Source organism: Scylla paramamosain, chromosome 15, assembly GCF_035594125.1.
Source record: "Scylla paramamosain isolate STU-SP2022 chromosome 15, ASM3559412v1, whole genome shotgun sequence".
NCBI lineage: Eukaryota > Metazoa > Arthropoda > Malacostraca > Decapoda > Portunidae > Scylla > Scylla paramamosain.
In genome coordinates this window covers 6,528,512-6,543,786 of record NC_087165.1, presented here as the reverse complement: position 1 = coordinate 6,543,786, position 15,275 = coordinate 6,528,512, and the positions used below count along the sequence as shown (strand labels likewise).

General features: G+C 42.3%; 1 protein-coding gene and 1 long non-coding RNA gene across 4 annotated transcripts in view; one reads left to right on the top strand and one right to left on the bottom strand.

The window, feature by feature from the left end:
- LOC135107331 (echinoderm microtubule-associated protein-like CG42247) overlaps positions 1-15,275 on the top strand; it is a 100,063-nt gene that overhangs the window by 41,777 nt on the left and 43,011 nt on the right. For all 3 annotated transcript variants that reach the window (XM_064017041.1, XM_064017038.1, XM_064017039.1), the window contains 3 exons: positions 7,614-7,808; positions 9,531-9,647; positions 12,437-12,657. In XM_064017041.1, the coding sequence (XP_063873111.1) occupies positions 7,614-7,808; positions 9,531-9,647; positions 12,437-12,657 (533 nt within the window). The remainder of the gene's footprint in view (positions 1-7,613; positions 7,809-9,530; positions 9,648-12,436; positions 12,658-15,275) is intronic.
- The window catches only part of LOC135107332 (uncharacterized), a 140,733-nt gene that overhangs the window by 90,186 nt on the left and 35,272 nt on the right, over positions 1-15,275 (bottom strand). The gene's annotated exons all lie outside the window — the stretch shown is intronic.

Below are 15,275 nucleotides of genomic sequence, written 5' to 3'. Positions count from 1 at the left end.
CGCCAAGGTCAACACACACAATCACACCCACACAATACCTCTCTCTCTCTCTCTCTTGGTTATTCCTTCACTTATACTTCCCTAGTTACTTGTTTCGTAACCTCTCGTCCCTTTTCTTTTTCCTGGACGGCAACTATCCAACTACTGACCCTTCCCTTTATGCCTCCATGCCATCAGTCATCTGCTGCACACACACACACACACACACAAAAAAAAAAAAATAATAATAACTTCTCCACCCACTCCATCCCTCCCTCCCTGATCCACGGCCTCCTCTTTCTCTCCTCCTCTCCGAAATGATCACATAACATTAGTTTCTTCTTTTCTTCCACTCCTTTCTTCTCTCCATCCCCTCCCTCCCTCCCTATCTTTTGCTTCCTTCACGTCTCTTAACATAACTCCTTTCCTCTTTTTTTGGTGTATCTTCATCCATCCTCTTACTCTCTTTCCTCTCCCATTGTCACTAGGCATCTTTGTTCTCTTGTTTTTCCTTCCTTTCTCTTATTTGTTCCTTTCCCATGCTCTCCTTCCCTTCCATGTCTCCCTCTACCTCTCCTTCCATCCATATCTATCTACAACCCCTCTGGTCCATCCTCCTTGTCTCCCTGTCCCAACAATGAAGGAAATTCTTTGCCTTTCTTGACCTTCCGGCAAATTAATGAAGGAAACACAAACAAACACAAAGGCAAAACTATCAGCGTGTGGGTGTGAAGGGCTGCGTTCCATCCGGTTCCTGCACGCACACACACACACACACACACACACACACACACACACACACACACACACACACACACACACACACACACACACACACACACACACACATGACGACCTTACAGGGAGATGCACGCTTGCAAGCACACACACATTCACCAACGCACGTGTGTAAGGAAAACACTATGTACTAACACACACACACAAACACACACACACACACACACACACACACACACACACACACACACACACACACACATTCACACACACACACACACACACACACACACACACACACACACACACACACACACACACACACAGAGAGAGAGAGAGAGAGAGAGAGAGAGAGAGAGAGAGAGAGAGAGAGAGAGAGAGAGAGAGAGAGAGAGAGAGAGAGAGAGAGAATGACTGAGTTAGCTTATTTTGTATGCCCAAGGTTTCTGCTTGATATTCTCTCTCTCTCTCTCTCTCTCTCTCTCTCTCTCTCTCTCTCTCTCTCTCTCTCTCTCTCTCTCTCTCTCTCTCTCTCTCTCTCTCTCTCTCTCTCTCTCCTCATGCCTGAAATACTATGCTGAAATGATGAAATAATTATGTAGTATGAATAAAGCTAATGAATAAATGTATGAAAATTGCTGTTGTGCTAATACAGAGAATGAACCAGAACTTTATCTTATGTGTTAGCACCACCACACTCCCATTCGCTTGTTCTACCAAGATTAATGTCTGTGTGCATGCTGATGTCATGAATGCGCATACATTACGAAGATGAAAACTGACACGAATGGTTACTTTGTACAGGCTCGGATTTAGCATTACTCACATTCTGAGAGCAAAGTAGCCAACGTTTCTACATTGTCATAACATAAGAACGGTGGAAAATAAGGGAAGTTGCAATTTGCCATCAGACCTATATAGAATGTATAAAATATACCTACTTATACCTACTTATTTTCCACCTTCCATCCACATCTATAAATCTATTCTTCTTTTAAAGCTTCCTAATGGCTCGGAGCTAACAGCTTGATTACTGAGTCTATTCCATCCATTCGTCACTCTATTTCAAAACCAATTTCGTCCTATCTCTTTTATGTAGAATTCTAACTGCATCAAGCTTGAAACTGCTATTTCTTACCTTGCTCTGAACACTGACTCTGAGGATTTTGTTTATGGCACTCTTATTATATCCTTATGCCACTCAGAGAAAGACGTGAGTGGAAATGATACACAGAAGAAGATTCCAATGTGATAGGTATGAGGATGGAGGCGGGAGAGACAAACAGGAAAAGGATGTTCTTTCCAGTTTCATCCAGTTCCTGTCCTCTTCGTTAGTCCACGAGATCTAGTTACCAGTCAAGAGTCTAGTAATGATATTGATATTCAAGTCTGTGGACCATTGTTCATTTCACAGTCTAGTCTGTCTTGCAGTACGTACCTTACACTTGTTAACCTAAGGGCACAAGTAAACAAGGGGAGTTGCAAGAAGCCATCAGGTCTACACATGCCAGTCCCTGTACAGAGCACGTCTCTAATTTCACCTCTCATTCCCATCCATAAATTTGTCCATTCTTTCAAAACTCAATATTAACTCTGCACTAACAACCTGGTTATTGAATCTGTTCCATTCATCTACCACTTTATTTAACAAGCGCCTCACGACGTAGGATCGTTGTGCATTAGAGAGGGATCTTGATAAGGAGGAATATGTGATGGTACTTGCGCTGGTCTGGCGCCTCGGAGAATTGATCATTGGGGCGCAAGAGCTGTCTGTGTTTTGAACTTCGTGGTCACGTTGAAGTAAACACTGCTTGTTAACCCTTTCACAGGTATGGTAACCAGTTAGCATTCTAAGGAGATTGAAAAAATCGTTTGTAAGGACAGAGAGAGAGAGAGAGAGAGAGAGAGAGAGAGAGAGAGAGAGAGACAGAGAGAGAGAGAGAGAGAGAACGAATGTGAAGTTAGTTATGTTTCCTCCAGGCTACTTAGATAACTGTTTAAGAGACAAATACAAAAATAAGTGTTTTAAAAGTTACAGATAATCATGGGAAAAATGTTCTAGCTGCGATGTTTGTTCCATGGGCGCTAATATGTTCACTGCGTAGCACAAGTTTTGGAAAATCATAATACATGCACAGACACGTACAGACATACAGCACACACAACGATTCTTATGCGATCTGATACCAACAATCCTAGTGAATTTGAATGGTATAAGTACTCCTACCTCCCACAAACACCCACCCACACACACACACACACACACACACACACACACATACTAGGGAAGAAACATAGATGGTAGTTAGTTTTTGATGTCTTGTTATTAAGAAACATAATAAACATAAGAAATAAGGGAAGCTGCAAGAAGCGACCAGGCTTACACGTGGCAGTCCCTGTATGAAATATACCTACCTATTTCCACCTATCATCCCCATCCATAAACCAGTCTAATCTTCTCTTAAAGCTCCCTAATGTCCTAGCACTAACAACATGATTACTGAGTCCGTTCCACTCATCTGCCACTCTATTTCAGAACCAATTTCTTTCTATCTCTTTCCTAAACCTAAATTTTTCAAGCTTGAACCCGTCATTTCTTGTTCTACCCCGGTTGCTGATCCTAAGAATTTTGCTTACATCCCCCTTGTTATAACCCTTATACCACTTAAAGACTTCTATCAGATCCCCTCTTAACCTACGTCTCTCTAAAGAATGTAAATTTAACAGCTTCAGTCTCGCCTCGTGAGGAATACTCCTCATCCCCTGTATCCTTTTAGTTATTCTCCTCTGTACTGATTCTAATAGATCTATATCTTTCCTGTAATGTGGGGACCAGAACTGCACAGCGTAGTCTACATGAAGTCTGACCAGCGCCAAGTATAACTTTAATATTACTTCAGGCCTTCTACTTTTAACACTCCTAAAAACTGAATCATAATATCCTATTTGCCCTGTTTCTGGCCTCTATGCATTGCTTTCCTATATACGGAGTTCAGAGCTAACTATAACTTGTAAATCTTTCTCGTACCCTGTACCTACCAGAGTTTCGTTGTTTACTGTGTACCTACTGTGTGGGTTTCCCCTACCTACGCTAAGTACTTTGCATTTGTTGATATTAAACTGCATTTGCCATCTGTCCGTCCATTCATTCATCCTATCTAAATTTGCCTGCAAGGCGATGGCATCCGATTCTGACCTAATTAATCTACCTATCTTTGTGTCATCTGCAAATTTACTAACATCACTACTAATTCCACTATCCAAGTCATTGAAATATATTAAAAACGACAATGGCCTTAATACTGATCCCTGTGGCACCCCACCAATTTAGAGCCGTTTATTACAACTCTTTGTCGCCTGTCGCTTAGCCATAACCTTATCCAGCCTAATGCCTTCCCATCTATCCCGTGTGCCCTAACCTTTCTCAGGCGCCTTTGATGAGGTACCATGTCAAATGGTTTACTAAAGTCCAGATATAATATGTCATAACTATCACCATTATTTACTGCCTCGTACACTTTACTGTAAAAACTTAACAAGTTTGTCAGGCAAGACTTGCCCTTCGTAAAGCCATGCTGTGACTGATTTATCAAGTTATGTTTGTCTAAATGTTCCCTAATGTTCCTCGCTGTTATTGACTCCAATAATTTACCCACAACTGAAGTTAAGCTTAAGCGTCTACAATTAGACGCTAAAGTTTTATCCCCTTTCTTAAAGATGGATACTACATTAGCCTGCCTCCACATTACTGGTATCTCACTTGACTCAAGTGATTTCCTAAAGACAGAAACTATCGGCTCACTAATAACCTCTTTGCATTCCGTAAGTACTCTGGGATATATTTTATCTGGTCCTGGTGTCTTGAACTTTTTTAGCCTATCTATCTCCTGTTCCACTATCTCCTTAGTTATGGAAAATATGTCAACTTCTCATTCTCATCTGCTCTAAACATCTGTTCACTATTCGACATATCCTGTATGTTTTCCTGGGTGAAGACAGATAAAAAATACTCATTCAGAATTTTACTAATCTTCTCCCCAGAACTAACCAGCTCCCCATCTGCTGCCTTTAATGGACCTATTCTTATTTTTCGTTCTGTATACCTGATAAAATTCCTTGGGGTCCGTCTTCGCCTGGCTGGATACCTTTAATTAATAACTGCCCTTAGCTCTCCTCGTTAACCTCCTGACTTTTCTATTTAATTCATTATATTGTGGCGTTAAAACTTCACCTGCCCTTAATCTCTTATATATACTTCTCTTCCGCCCTTTATAATGTTTTAATCTAGCAGTCATCCATTTAGGGTCATTCTTCTGTGATCTTATTGTTCTATACGGGATGTTTGCTAACTGACCTGTATGCAATTTATCTACAAAATATTTATACAACTCATCTACATTTGCTTCATCTCATCCCCTCATCTCGGCCCCTTCCATCCTCTCCACCCCCTCATCTACTCGCCTCGATCTCACCTCTCTCATTTCAGCATGATCTGACCCTCCAACATATTCACACCTATCTTCCCCTCTCTCTCTCTCTCTCTCTCTCTCTCTCTCTCTCTCTCTCTCTCTCTCTCTCTCTCTCTCTCTCTCTCCTCCGCCCCTTTCGGACACATTTTTCCTCCTCTTGCCCTACACCCTCACACCTCACCTCACCTCTCTCATCCTGCCTTATCCCTCTCAACTCCGTCCCGGACCTGACCTCACCCTGCATCCGTTGCCAGTCGACTCCTTGGAGGTTCCTTTTTAATTCCTCAAAATCTACTCTCCTAAAGTCAAGTACTTTACTAGTGTTTTTGCTTCTAAAAGTTTCTTCCCATTTTAAATTGTACCTAATTTCCCAATGGTCACTGTTACCTAGCTGTCCTCCAACCTCTACCTGCGTGACTGCTTTCTCCCTGTTAGTAAGAATTAAATCTAGAATATTGTTCTCCCTTGTGGGTTCTACGACTACCTGTTTAAAAAAAAAAAAATCCTGATTTACCCTAAGAAATTCCTCCGCTTCCTTGTTACCCACCATCAAGCCCCGGTCGATATTCCTAAAAATTAAAATCTATCACACATACCTGACTGTACCTGCCTGCTCTATTTATTTCCTGCCATAGTGAGGTGTTAATTTCCTTTGTACTGTTCGGTGGCCTGTACACTACTCCCAGTACTACTGACTGTGGTCCTTCCTTAATATCTACCCATATCGACTTTGTTTTGCTATCTGTTTTAATTCTACTGTTAATACAACACTGTAATGTGTCCCTAACGTATAACGCGACGCCTCCTCTCCTGTTTTCACTGTCTTTATAGAACAGTGTATAAACCATCTATCTTAACCTCTGGATTAAATACTTTTCCTGACATATCTAATCAAGTTTCTGTTAAAGCAATGATATTAAAGTTCTCTACGCACGCTATTCCTCTACGTAAGTCTATTTTATTCAAAATACTTCTACAATTTGTGTAGTAAACACTTAAGCTATTTCTCTCCTTTCCTGAGGTAGTTACCTTTCTAGATTTAACTAGTTTGTCCTTCGTTTTCACCTCACAGTCCCTTCTTCCCTTCCCTATTACGATTCATTTTTGCTTCCAGGTGTACGTATATTATTAGGACGAGTGGTCGTTAGGGTGATGAATGGCCTCGCCCAGCACACCACATGAGTATAGTGCTGGTCATTGTATTCTCTCTCTCTCTCTCTCTCTCTCTCTCTCTCTCTCTCTCTCTCTCTCTCTCTCTCTCTCTCTCTCTCTCTCTCTCTCTCTCTCTCTCTCTCTCTCTCTTTGCATCCTTACAGTCTTTCTATGTGTGTTGTGGTAATCAACTTAGTAGCCTAGCGTCACTCCCAATGCGGCACGCACCACAGTGCTTCTAATTCCTTGCCTCTGCACCACTCCTTGCCTGGGAAACACTTAATGGATTAGGGAGACTGTATGCTACCCTGTACCACCCTGTATTTATGATTCACCCTTCCTGTAGACAACATATCGTTGCAAAGAGACTCGACCCGAAGCTCCGCCTACTCAACTCACTGCCACACACACACACACACACACACACACACACACACACACACACACACACACACACACACACACACACACACACACACACACACGTCTTTTCCCAGAGCCGGCTCCTTGCAATCATGGTCCACGCATTCGTTGTAGTTCTTACACACTCCTTCAATGAAACCCTCCTTTTCTCCTCCTTTTCTCCTCCTCCTCCTCCTCCTCCTCCTCCTCCTCCTCCTCCTCCTCCTCCTCCTCCTCCTCCTCCTCTTTGTTGCCTAAGCTGTCTTACCGTTACCTCCCCCAGTCCTTTATCCTCCCATCCATCCATCCCACCCACCAGTATACAAACACTAGCCACTACAGTATCGTTATATGTGACTCTATTTTTTTTTCTTACGTCGAATCAGGCACACTTATGTAATGATCTCTCTACTTACTTACTTAGTGCTATAATTCAGAGAGAATAATTATTTTTTTTTTTACCTTGCTTATTTTTCAGCTCCTGTCTTTCTTAACCTGTGTGTGTTGTGTTGTATTGTGTGTGTCTGTGTGTGTGTGTGTGTGTTAATAGGAAAACATTCACAGTATCTGTAAATGTAAGGGTTCATAATGCACCTATCAGACGGTCACCTGCAGCGTCAACTCTCGCGTGTGTAAAGCAGCAGTTGACTCTTCGATGCTGCTTTGTCCTTAATGTTTTTTTTTTTCCCAGGTCTTAAGAAGCTGCCTCCAGTAGGAATTTAATAATGCGTTCCTTTGATTTTTTTCAACACGCTGACATTCAAACAACCACATACACATACACACAAACACACATACACACACACACACACACAGTGGCCACTAGTACGCATACACACATCACCACCACCACCCTTTCCTACCCCTTTCCAGAATCTGGCATACGGGCGACAGAGACCAGACTGGAATCCTACTAACGTTAGCGACAGTGTCCGGGCGGGGTCACCTCTCGTGCGAGAGGTTACCAAGAAGAGCTCCGCGGAAAGTAACAAATCTGGGAACAGCAAACCGGGCTCGAGGGAGGGGCGCACCATTAAGGTCATCAACAACCTGGACCATTCGCAGGAGGTAAGGATGAGACGAAAGATAGGAGGAGGAAGGAGGATAGGAGGAGGAGGAGGAGGAGGAGGAGGAGGAGGAGGAGGAGGAGGAGGAGGAGGAGAGAGAGAGAGAGAGAGAGAGAGAGAGAGAGAGAGAGAGAGAGAGAGAGAGAGAGAGAGAGAGAGAGAGAGAGAGAGAGAGAGGGGGGGGGGGAACTATTACGATCTAAAGGGTAAAGGTTGAAAGAGTCACGAGGTAAAAAAAAAGTACGAAAAATACGATCAATAATTTTATGTGAGGAGGCGAAAGAGGAAGAAAGAGAGAAAGAAGAACGTGTTAGGGTGAGGAAACAGGTGATGGAAGGCGGGAAAACGTGAGGCACTACTGAGTATATTTGCATAAAGACGAAGATGCATGCAAGAGAGAGAGAGAGAGAGAGAGAGAGAGAGAGAGAGAGAGAGAGAGAGAGAGAGAGAGAGAGAGGGGGGGTGGAAAGGGAAGGCTCGATTAATGCTAAGTAAGGAGTGTGATGACAAGTGCATTAGTGTATTACAGTCAAGGTCATGCGCTGCCCACCTGAATCAGCTTCGAACAAAGGAATGCAAGGGGGAAAGTTTGCGGCGAACGGATAACCCATGTTGTATAGAAAAACCACATGGAATCTGAGAGGGAAGTAAGAAAGAGTTGAGGTCTACGTCTAATTCTGTTTGTGGAGGGAAAAGTGTGAGTGCGTGATGGTTGTGTGAAGTGGTGCATGTACATCGTAGGTGGAAGTACAGTGTGGATGTGGAGGGGTCAAGGAGGAGGAGGAGGAGGAGAGAGAGAGAGAGAGAGAGAGAGAGAGAGAGAGAGAGAGAGAGAGAGAGAGAGAGAGAGAGAGAGAGAGAGAGAGAGAGAAAAACGAATGAATGAAAAGTATAGCGTGATGGTTTAAATTCCAGGCCTTGCATTTAAGACCGATTTGTGATGGAGGAAAGGAAGAGAAGGAGGAGGAAAGACTGAGAAGGCTAAAAAGTATGAATGGAGGAAGTCCAAGAATAACAACAAAAATAGTGTATGAGGAAGGGAAAGACGGATAAAAAGGAAAGAAAAAGAGGAATGTCAAGTAAAAAAGAACAAAGGAAAGAAGAAACAAGTAATTAAGGTTTAATTTATAAATATTATGCATAGTTAGAAGGAAATATGCAAATTGTCTAGTTAAATATGCCATATGTCTTAATGTACTAAACACACACACACACACACACACACACACACACACACACACACACACACACACACACACACACACACACACACACACACACACACACACACACACACACACACACACACACACACATACCTGCGGAACTAAATAATCAACTCTTATTTTTTTTTATCTTACATTTCAACATTTTTTTTAAACCAGAAAATTAATGTGGACTTTCCTTTTCGCTTTTATTATTTTCTTTTTCTTTTTTTTTTGTATCCTTGGTTCTCGTCTCCTTAACACCATAGAATTAGTTAGCCAGCTTTCTTTTTATCTTTTCCATCATTTACTCTTTTTTTTTGTATCACATTTTCTTTCTTTCTTTCTTTCTTTTTGGAGCTTTATGTTTATGGGGACTTTTCTTTCCTTTTCCGTTTTCATTTTCATTTTCATTTTTTGTTGGTTCCTTTAGACAGTATCCTTAACACTCACACACACACGCACGCAGACACACACCTATGTACTAAGCCCACTGCAGCTCTATTACTCACTCACAGAGGACCGTTCTAGTCAACATGAAGACCATCAACTTATGGGAGGAGGTGGTGAAGGACCTGGGGCGAATGTTCAGATTGACGGGACACTTGCACCTGTTTACCACCTGGGGCCAAGAGGTGAGTAAGTGGATTTGTAAGTGAGTGGATGAGTAGGTGAGGTAGGTGAGTCAATGAGTGAGTGGATAGTTGAGTGAGTTAGGGGAGTTAGTGAGTGAGAGGGTGAGTGAGTCAGGTGGGAGTGGCTGCTTGGGTGGGTGAGTGGTTGAGTGAGTGGATGAATGAATCTTGGTGTTTTCTCTTTTTCTTCTTTTTTTTTTTTTTTTGAAAGGCTTCGGTCAAAATTAGTTTCCGTTTCATGATTGTTTTCTTTTTTTAAAATTTTTCTTCTTCTGTTTTACGTTTCTTATATAGTTTTTTTTTCGTTCCTCTACTTGCATGGTCTGTTCCTTTTTTTCCCCTTTCTCTGTCCTTTTTTTTTTCTTATTTATTCCTATCTAGTTTCAAGTTAATCATTCATTTTATTTATTATTATAATTTCTTATAACCTAGTATCTCTACTTTCAGCATCCTTGCCACTACCGTTCATCTTTTCCTTCTTGAATCTTCCTATCTTCCCTTCACATAAATTCGTTTCCCTTCCTTATCACAGTTCCCTATCTCCTCCCTCGTATATCCCTCAATTTAACTGCTGTATTGTGTGGTCTACTGGGATCCTCCTCTTAGACTGCGGGCTGTACGCTGGCGTCGTACAATCCATGTTATAATTTAGAAACGCAACATACCAGTCATCTTTACTTTTTCTTCTTAGAATTTCCCATTGACGTTATAAAGGATGAGATTCAAATATTTCATTGCAAACGTTTATTCATATTTTTATTATTACCATTTTTTTTTTTTTTTTTTTTTTTTTTGCATGTGCGTTTCGTCTTCCAGTCTCACGATCGATCTCTCGTGTGCTTCCTTGCGTCAATGGACCAATGTGATTTTCTTGAAGGATTACCGTAAGGTGACAATAACCAATGGCACTTAGATAACTGCTCGCACACGCAGGGCAGAATAAACTGCTGTACCAGCTCCACACCCGACAGATGTGAATGACAGACGAAAATCTAGGAAGGAGGATGCACCAGGCAAGAGAAAGAGAGGAAGACCTAAGAGAAGAAGGTTGAAGGATAGAATGCGAGAAGACATGCTTGCAATGGTTATAACTGAGGTGGCTCGGGCATTCCAGGAGAATAGACCATGAATACAATGGGAGGACGATTTTTTTTCTTTTATGTAGGAAGGACACCGGCCAACGGCGACAAAAATCTAATAAAAAAAAAAAAGCCCACTGAGATGCCGGTCCCCGAATTGGGTACGAATCGGTGGTCAAAAATTGAAGGATAAGTGTCATGAAACCTTTCTTTTAAAGGAGTTCAAGTTATAGGAAGGAGGAAATCCAGAAGCAGGCAGGGAGTTCCAGAGTTTACCAGAAAAAGGGATGAATGATTGAGAATACTGGTTAACTCTTGCATTAGAGAGGTGGACAGAATAGGGATGAGAGAAAAAAGAAAGTCTTGTGTAGCGAGGCGCGTAGGGGAGGCATGCAGTTAGCAAGATCAGAAGAGCAGTTAGCATGAAAATAGCGGTAGAAGATAGCAAGAGATGCAACGTTGCGGCGATGAGAAAGAGGCTGAAGACAGTCAGTTAGAGGAGAGGAGTTGATGAGACGAAAAGCTTTTGATTCCACTCTGTCTAAAAGAGCGGTATGAGTGGAACCCCCTCAGACATGTGAAGCATGCTCCATTCATGGATGGATAAAACCCTTGTACAGAGTCAGCGGCCGGGGGGGGAGGGGGGGAAAAATTGGCGGAGACGTCTCAGAATACCTAACTTCATGGAAGCTGTTTTAGCTAGAGATGAGATGTGAAGTTTTCAGTTTAGATTATAAGTAAAGGACAGATCGAGAATGTTCAGTGTAAAAGAGGGGTCCAGTTGAGTGTCACTGAAGAAGAGGGGATTGTTGTCTGAAAGGTTGTGTCGAGTTGATAGATGGAGGAATTGAATTTTTGAGGCATTGAACAATACCAAGTTTGCTCTGCCCCAATCAGAAATTTTAGAGAGATCAGAAGTCAGGCGTTCTGTGGATTCCCTGGGTGAACTGTTTACTTCCAGAAGAGTTGGACATCTATGAAAAGACGTAGAAAAGTGCAGGGTGGTATCATCAGCGTATGAGTGGATAGGACAAGAAGTTTGGTTTAGAAGATGGTGGAGATGGATCTATCGGGTGGGAGAGAGAAAAATAAACCTAAGAGGAGGTTCACGGGTGCAGTGAAGGAAGATATTCTTATAATGGCTGTGACGGAGGAAGGCACAGAAGACGGGGCGCATTGGAGAAGGTTAATTTGCTGCAGTGACCCCTAAAGTGAGCAGTCAAAAAAAAAAAAAAAAAAAAAAAGGAGAGGCGAACAAGAATAATTCGCCCATGTGCTTCTATCACTTCAAGGTGCAGTAAATCCCGCTTAATGCCACATGAACTTGCTCGTAAGTACATCCAGACTATTGATACTGAGGCAGATCACATGGCGGTACACATTAATCTCTCTCTCTCTCTCTCTCTCTCTCTCTCTCTCTCTCTCTCTCTCTCTCTCTCTCTCTCTCTCTCTCTCTCTCTCTCTCTCTCTCTCTCTCTCTCTCTCTCTCTCTCTCACATCTTCCTTATCCTCTTCCTCATCTCCGTTCATTATTTCCTTTTTTTTTCATTCTGGGGACACACACACACACACACACACACACACACACACACACACACACACACACACACACACACACACACACACACACACACACACACCACCACCACCACCACCATCACCACACCACCATCACCACACCACCACCATCACCACTCCTTCCTTTGTCAGGTGAAAAGTTTCTCCCAGTTCAAGAATGACTTCGCCAACGTGGACACATTCTACGTGAGCGTCAACGACACCAACCTGCCTGTTCGTCCGACCCACCCGAGCCACCCAGCCTCCAACGGCGGCTCGGCGACCTCCAGCGCCGTGGCGAGGCCTGACGCATCGGCAGGAGGGGGAGATAGGAGGCGCTCGCTTTCAGAGGAGGACGAGAAGCGAGGAGTAAGGTGAGTCTATGTTCAAGCCAGGTTGTATCTGATATAACACTGTCAGGTCGAGGTAGGCAGGGAGGAATAGTGGGAAGTGGAATGTTTGGTCATTGTCGATAGTTGAGTAGCATGTCTTACTTTTCGTGTGTTTAGCGTGTCTCCTCATATCCTAGTCCTCTGACTATGGAGAGTGATTCAAGGTTTACGACAGGCTAATGTTACACTGCCGGGTCGAGCTAAGCAGGAAGAGACGGGAAAATGGTATGTATTCCTAATTTTAATTCCTGATTTTCATTTTGTATTGGACCAAGAAAAAAAACGTGATTTTGTACTGAATATTACAATGTACGCACGATGTGGTCAATAATAAATCAACTAATTGTGGTCAGAGTCGATAGTTGAGTAGCATGTCTTACTTCCTTCCTTTGTGTTTATCGTGTTTTCTAAATTTCTAGTTCTCTGATGGTCTATATTGGCTGTGGCAAATGAAAGATTCTCAGCGAACCTCTTAGATTTCTACGATATTCTGAACCAGTATGACGAAAGTAAAGCGGTAGATATAATATATCTTGATTTTCAAAAGGCCTTCGATAAATTCCCCCCACAAACGTTTACTGATTAAACTAAAATCACATGGTACCCAAGGCTAAACAACCGTAAACAAAGACTAGTGGTAGTAATAAATGGAAAAGCATCCAGTTGGACTAACGTAACTAGCGGAGTGCCACAAGGATCAGTCTTAGGATCTGTTCTCCTCCTTGTTTATATAAACGACATAGATGAGGGTGTTACCAGTATAATATCGAAGTTTGCTGATGACACCAAAATAGCGAATTCTGTAGTCTCTAATGAAAAAGTAATAGAAATGCTGAATAATCTAAATAAATTGTCAGAGTGGGGGCAACCCTGGCAAATGAGTTTTAATACAGGTAAGTGTAAAGTACTTCACATAGGGTATCGAAACGAGGAAAGCAAGCTATATTTTAAATGATACCAACTTAAAAGTGTAGACAGCGAAATTGATTTAGGAGTAACAATATTGAGTAGTTTAAAACCTTGCCATCAATGTTCAGAAATCGTAAAGAAGGCAGATCTTTTTTAATATAAATCTAAGGATACAATCCCCACATTGTACAACTCTTTAGTCCATCCCCTTTTGGAATATTGTGTTCAAGCATGGTGCCCGTATTACCAGAAAGACATAGATAAATTAGAACGAGTTCAGCGTAGAGTAACTAAAATGATACCAAGATTAAGAAACAAATCATACGACGAGCGTCTTAAAGAACTAAAACTATTCCCAGCAATACAAAGAAGACTAAGAGGCGACCTAATACAGGTGTTTAAAATCATCAACGGCATTGATAACATGGGCTACAGTAAATATTTCACAATAGATTTTTCAAATTACACGCGAGGAAACGGTTGCAGAATTGTTAAGGAATCCTTCAACTCTCATGAATCAAGAACAGAAAAGAATAAATAGATAAATAAATAAATAATAAATAAATAAATAAATAAATAAAAAAAAAATCCAGCTTGTAGTTCATCTATGGAAAGAACTCCCTCAAGACGAGATAGACTGCAACACCGTAGAGACTTTTTGATGCTACCTTGATAATTTTTGCCTCCAATCCGCGGCTAACAACATTTGTTTGTTAGAGAATAACTTCTCTGCCTCCAGGAAATGGGGGCACCTCTTTTTATCTATTTTCAATCTTTCCTATAAAATTTCCTTCGGGTTTTTCCTTCTCTAACCCCGTATGGTATTAATTTCCGACCTGTTTCCTGTGCTGCTTATGCCGGAGGGAGTAGAGGGTGGGGAGAAAGCCTTCTGCTTTGCTGCATTTTTCTTCTTCTATCACCTTAGTCCTAGGTCAGGTCGCCTCGTGAAAACCGCAAGGTCTGTTATGTACTGCATTTCTGTGACTCTGTGATTAGAGGACTTGAGATCGAGGGGAAGACGCTTAATTAGAGAAGGTACTGTATGTGTGGCTGGGAACTTCACTTCTGACCGCGACTGTGCGCTTTGTCCTCGTGTGAGTCTCTCCTCGCTGACATAGCTGAGGACGGAATGTGGCGAGACCAGATTACCATACCGTCTTAAAATTCTACTCGTATTTGTTTGTCTGTCTTTGGCTGGCTTGGTGATTGTGAATGTGTCTGTCACTTTGTCTCTGTCTCTCTGGATGGATGAATGGATGGATGGGTGGCCTGATGTCTGTATATGTGTATGTGTATGTATATCTGTCTGTCTGTCTGTTATGTTTGTTTTTCTGTCTTCCTGTCTGTTCTCTCTCTCTCTCTCTCTCTCTCTCTCTCTCTCTCTCTCTCTCTCTCTCTCTCTCTCTCTCTCTCTCTCTCTCTCTCTCTCTCTCTCTCTCTCTCTCTCTCTCTCTCTCTTCTTAAGATGTAGGATAAGAATACCTACACCTTTACGAATCCTTACAAGTGGAGATCTTTCCTATCTCAAGGACTCCCTGGTGCGTCTGGCCTCAACCCACCCAGTGCTGCGGCTTGCGGTGTGGTGAGGGGTGCGGGCTTGGCTGCCTGGGGTGTCGGGTGCCCATCTTCAGTGTGCGTGACCTTAGGTGCTGCACACGACACTCGATCGTCACAGCTTTGCACATTCCGCG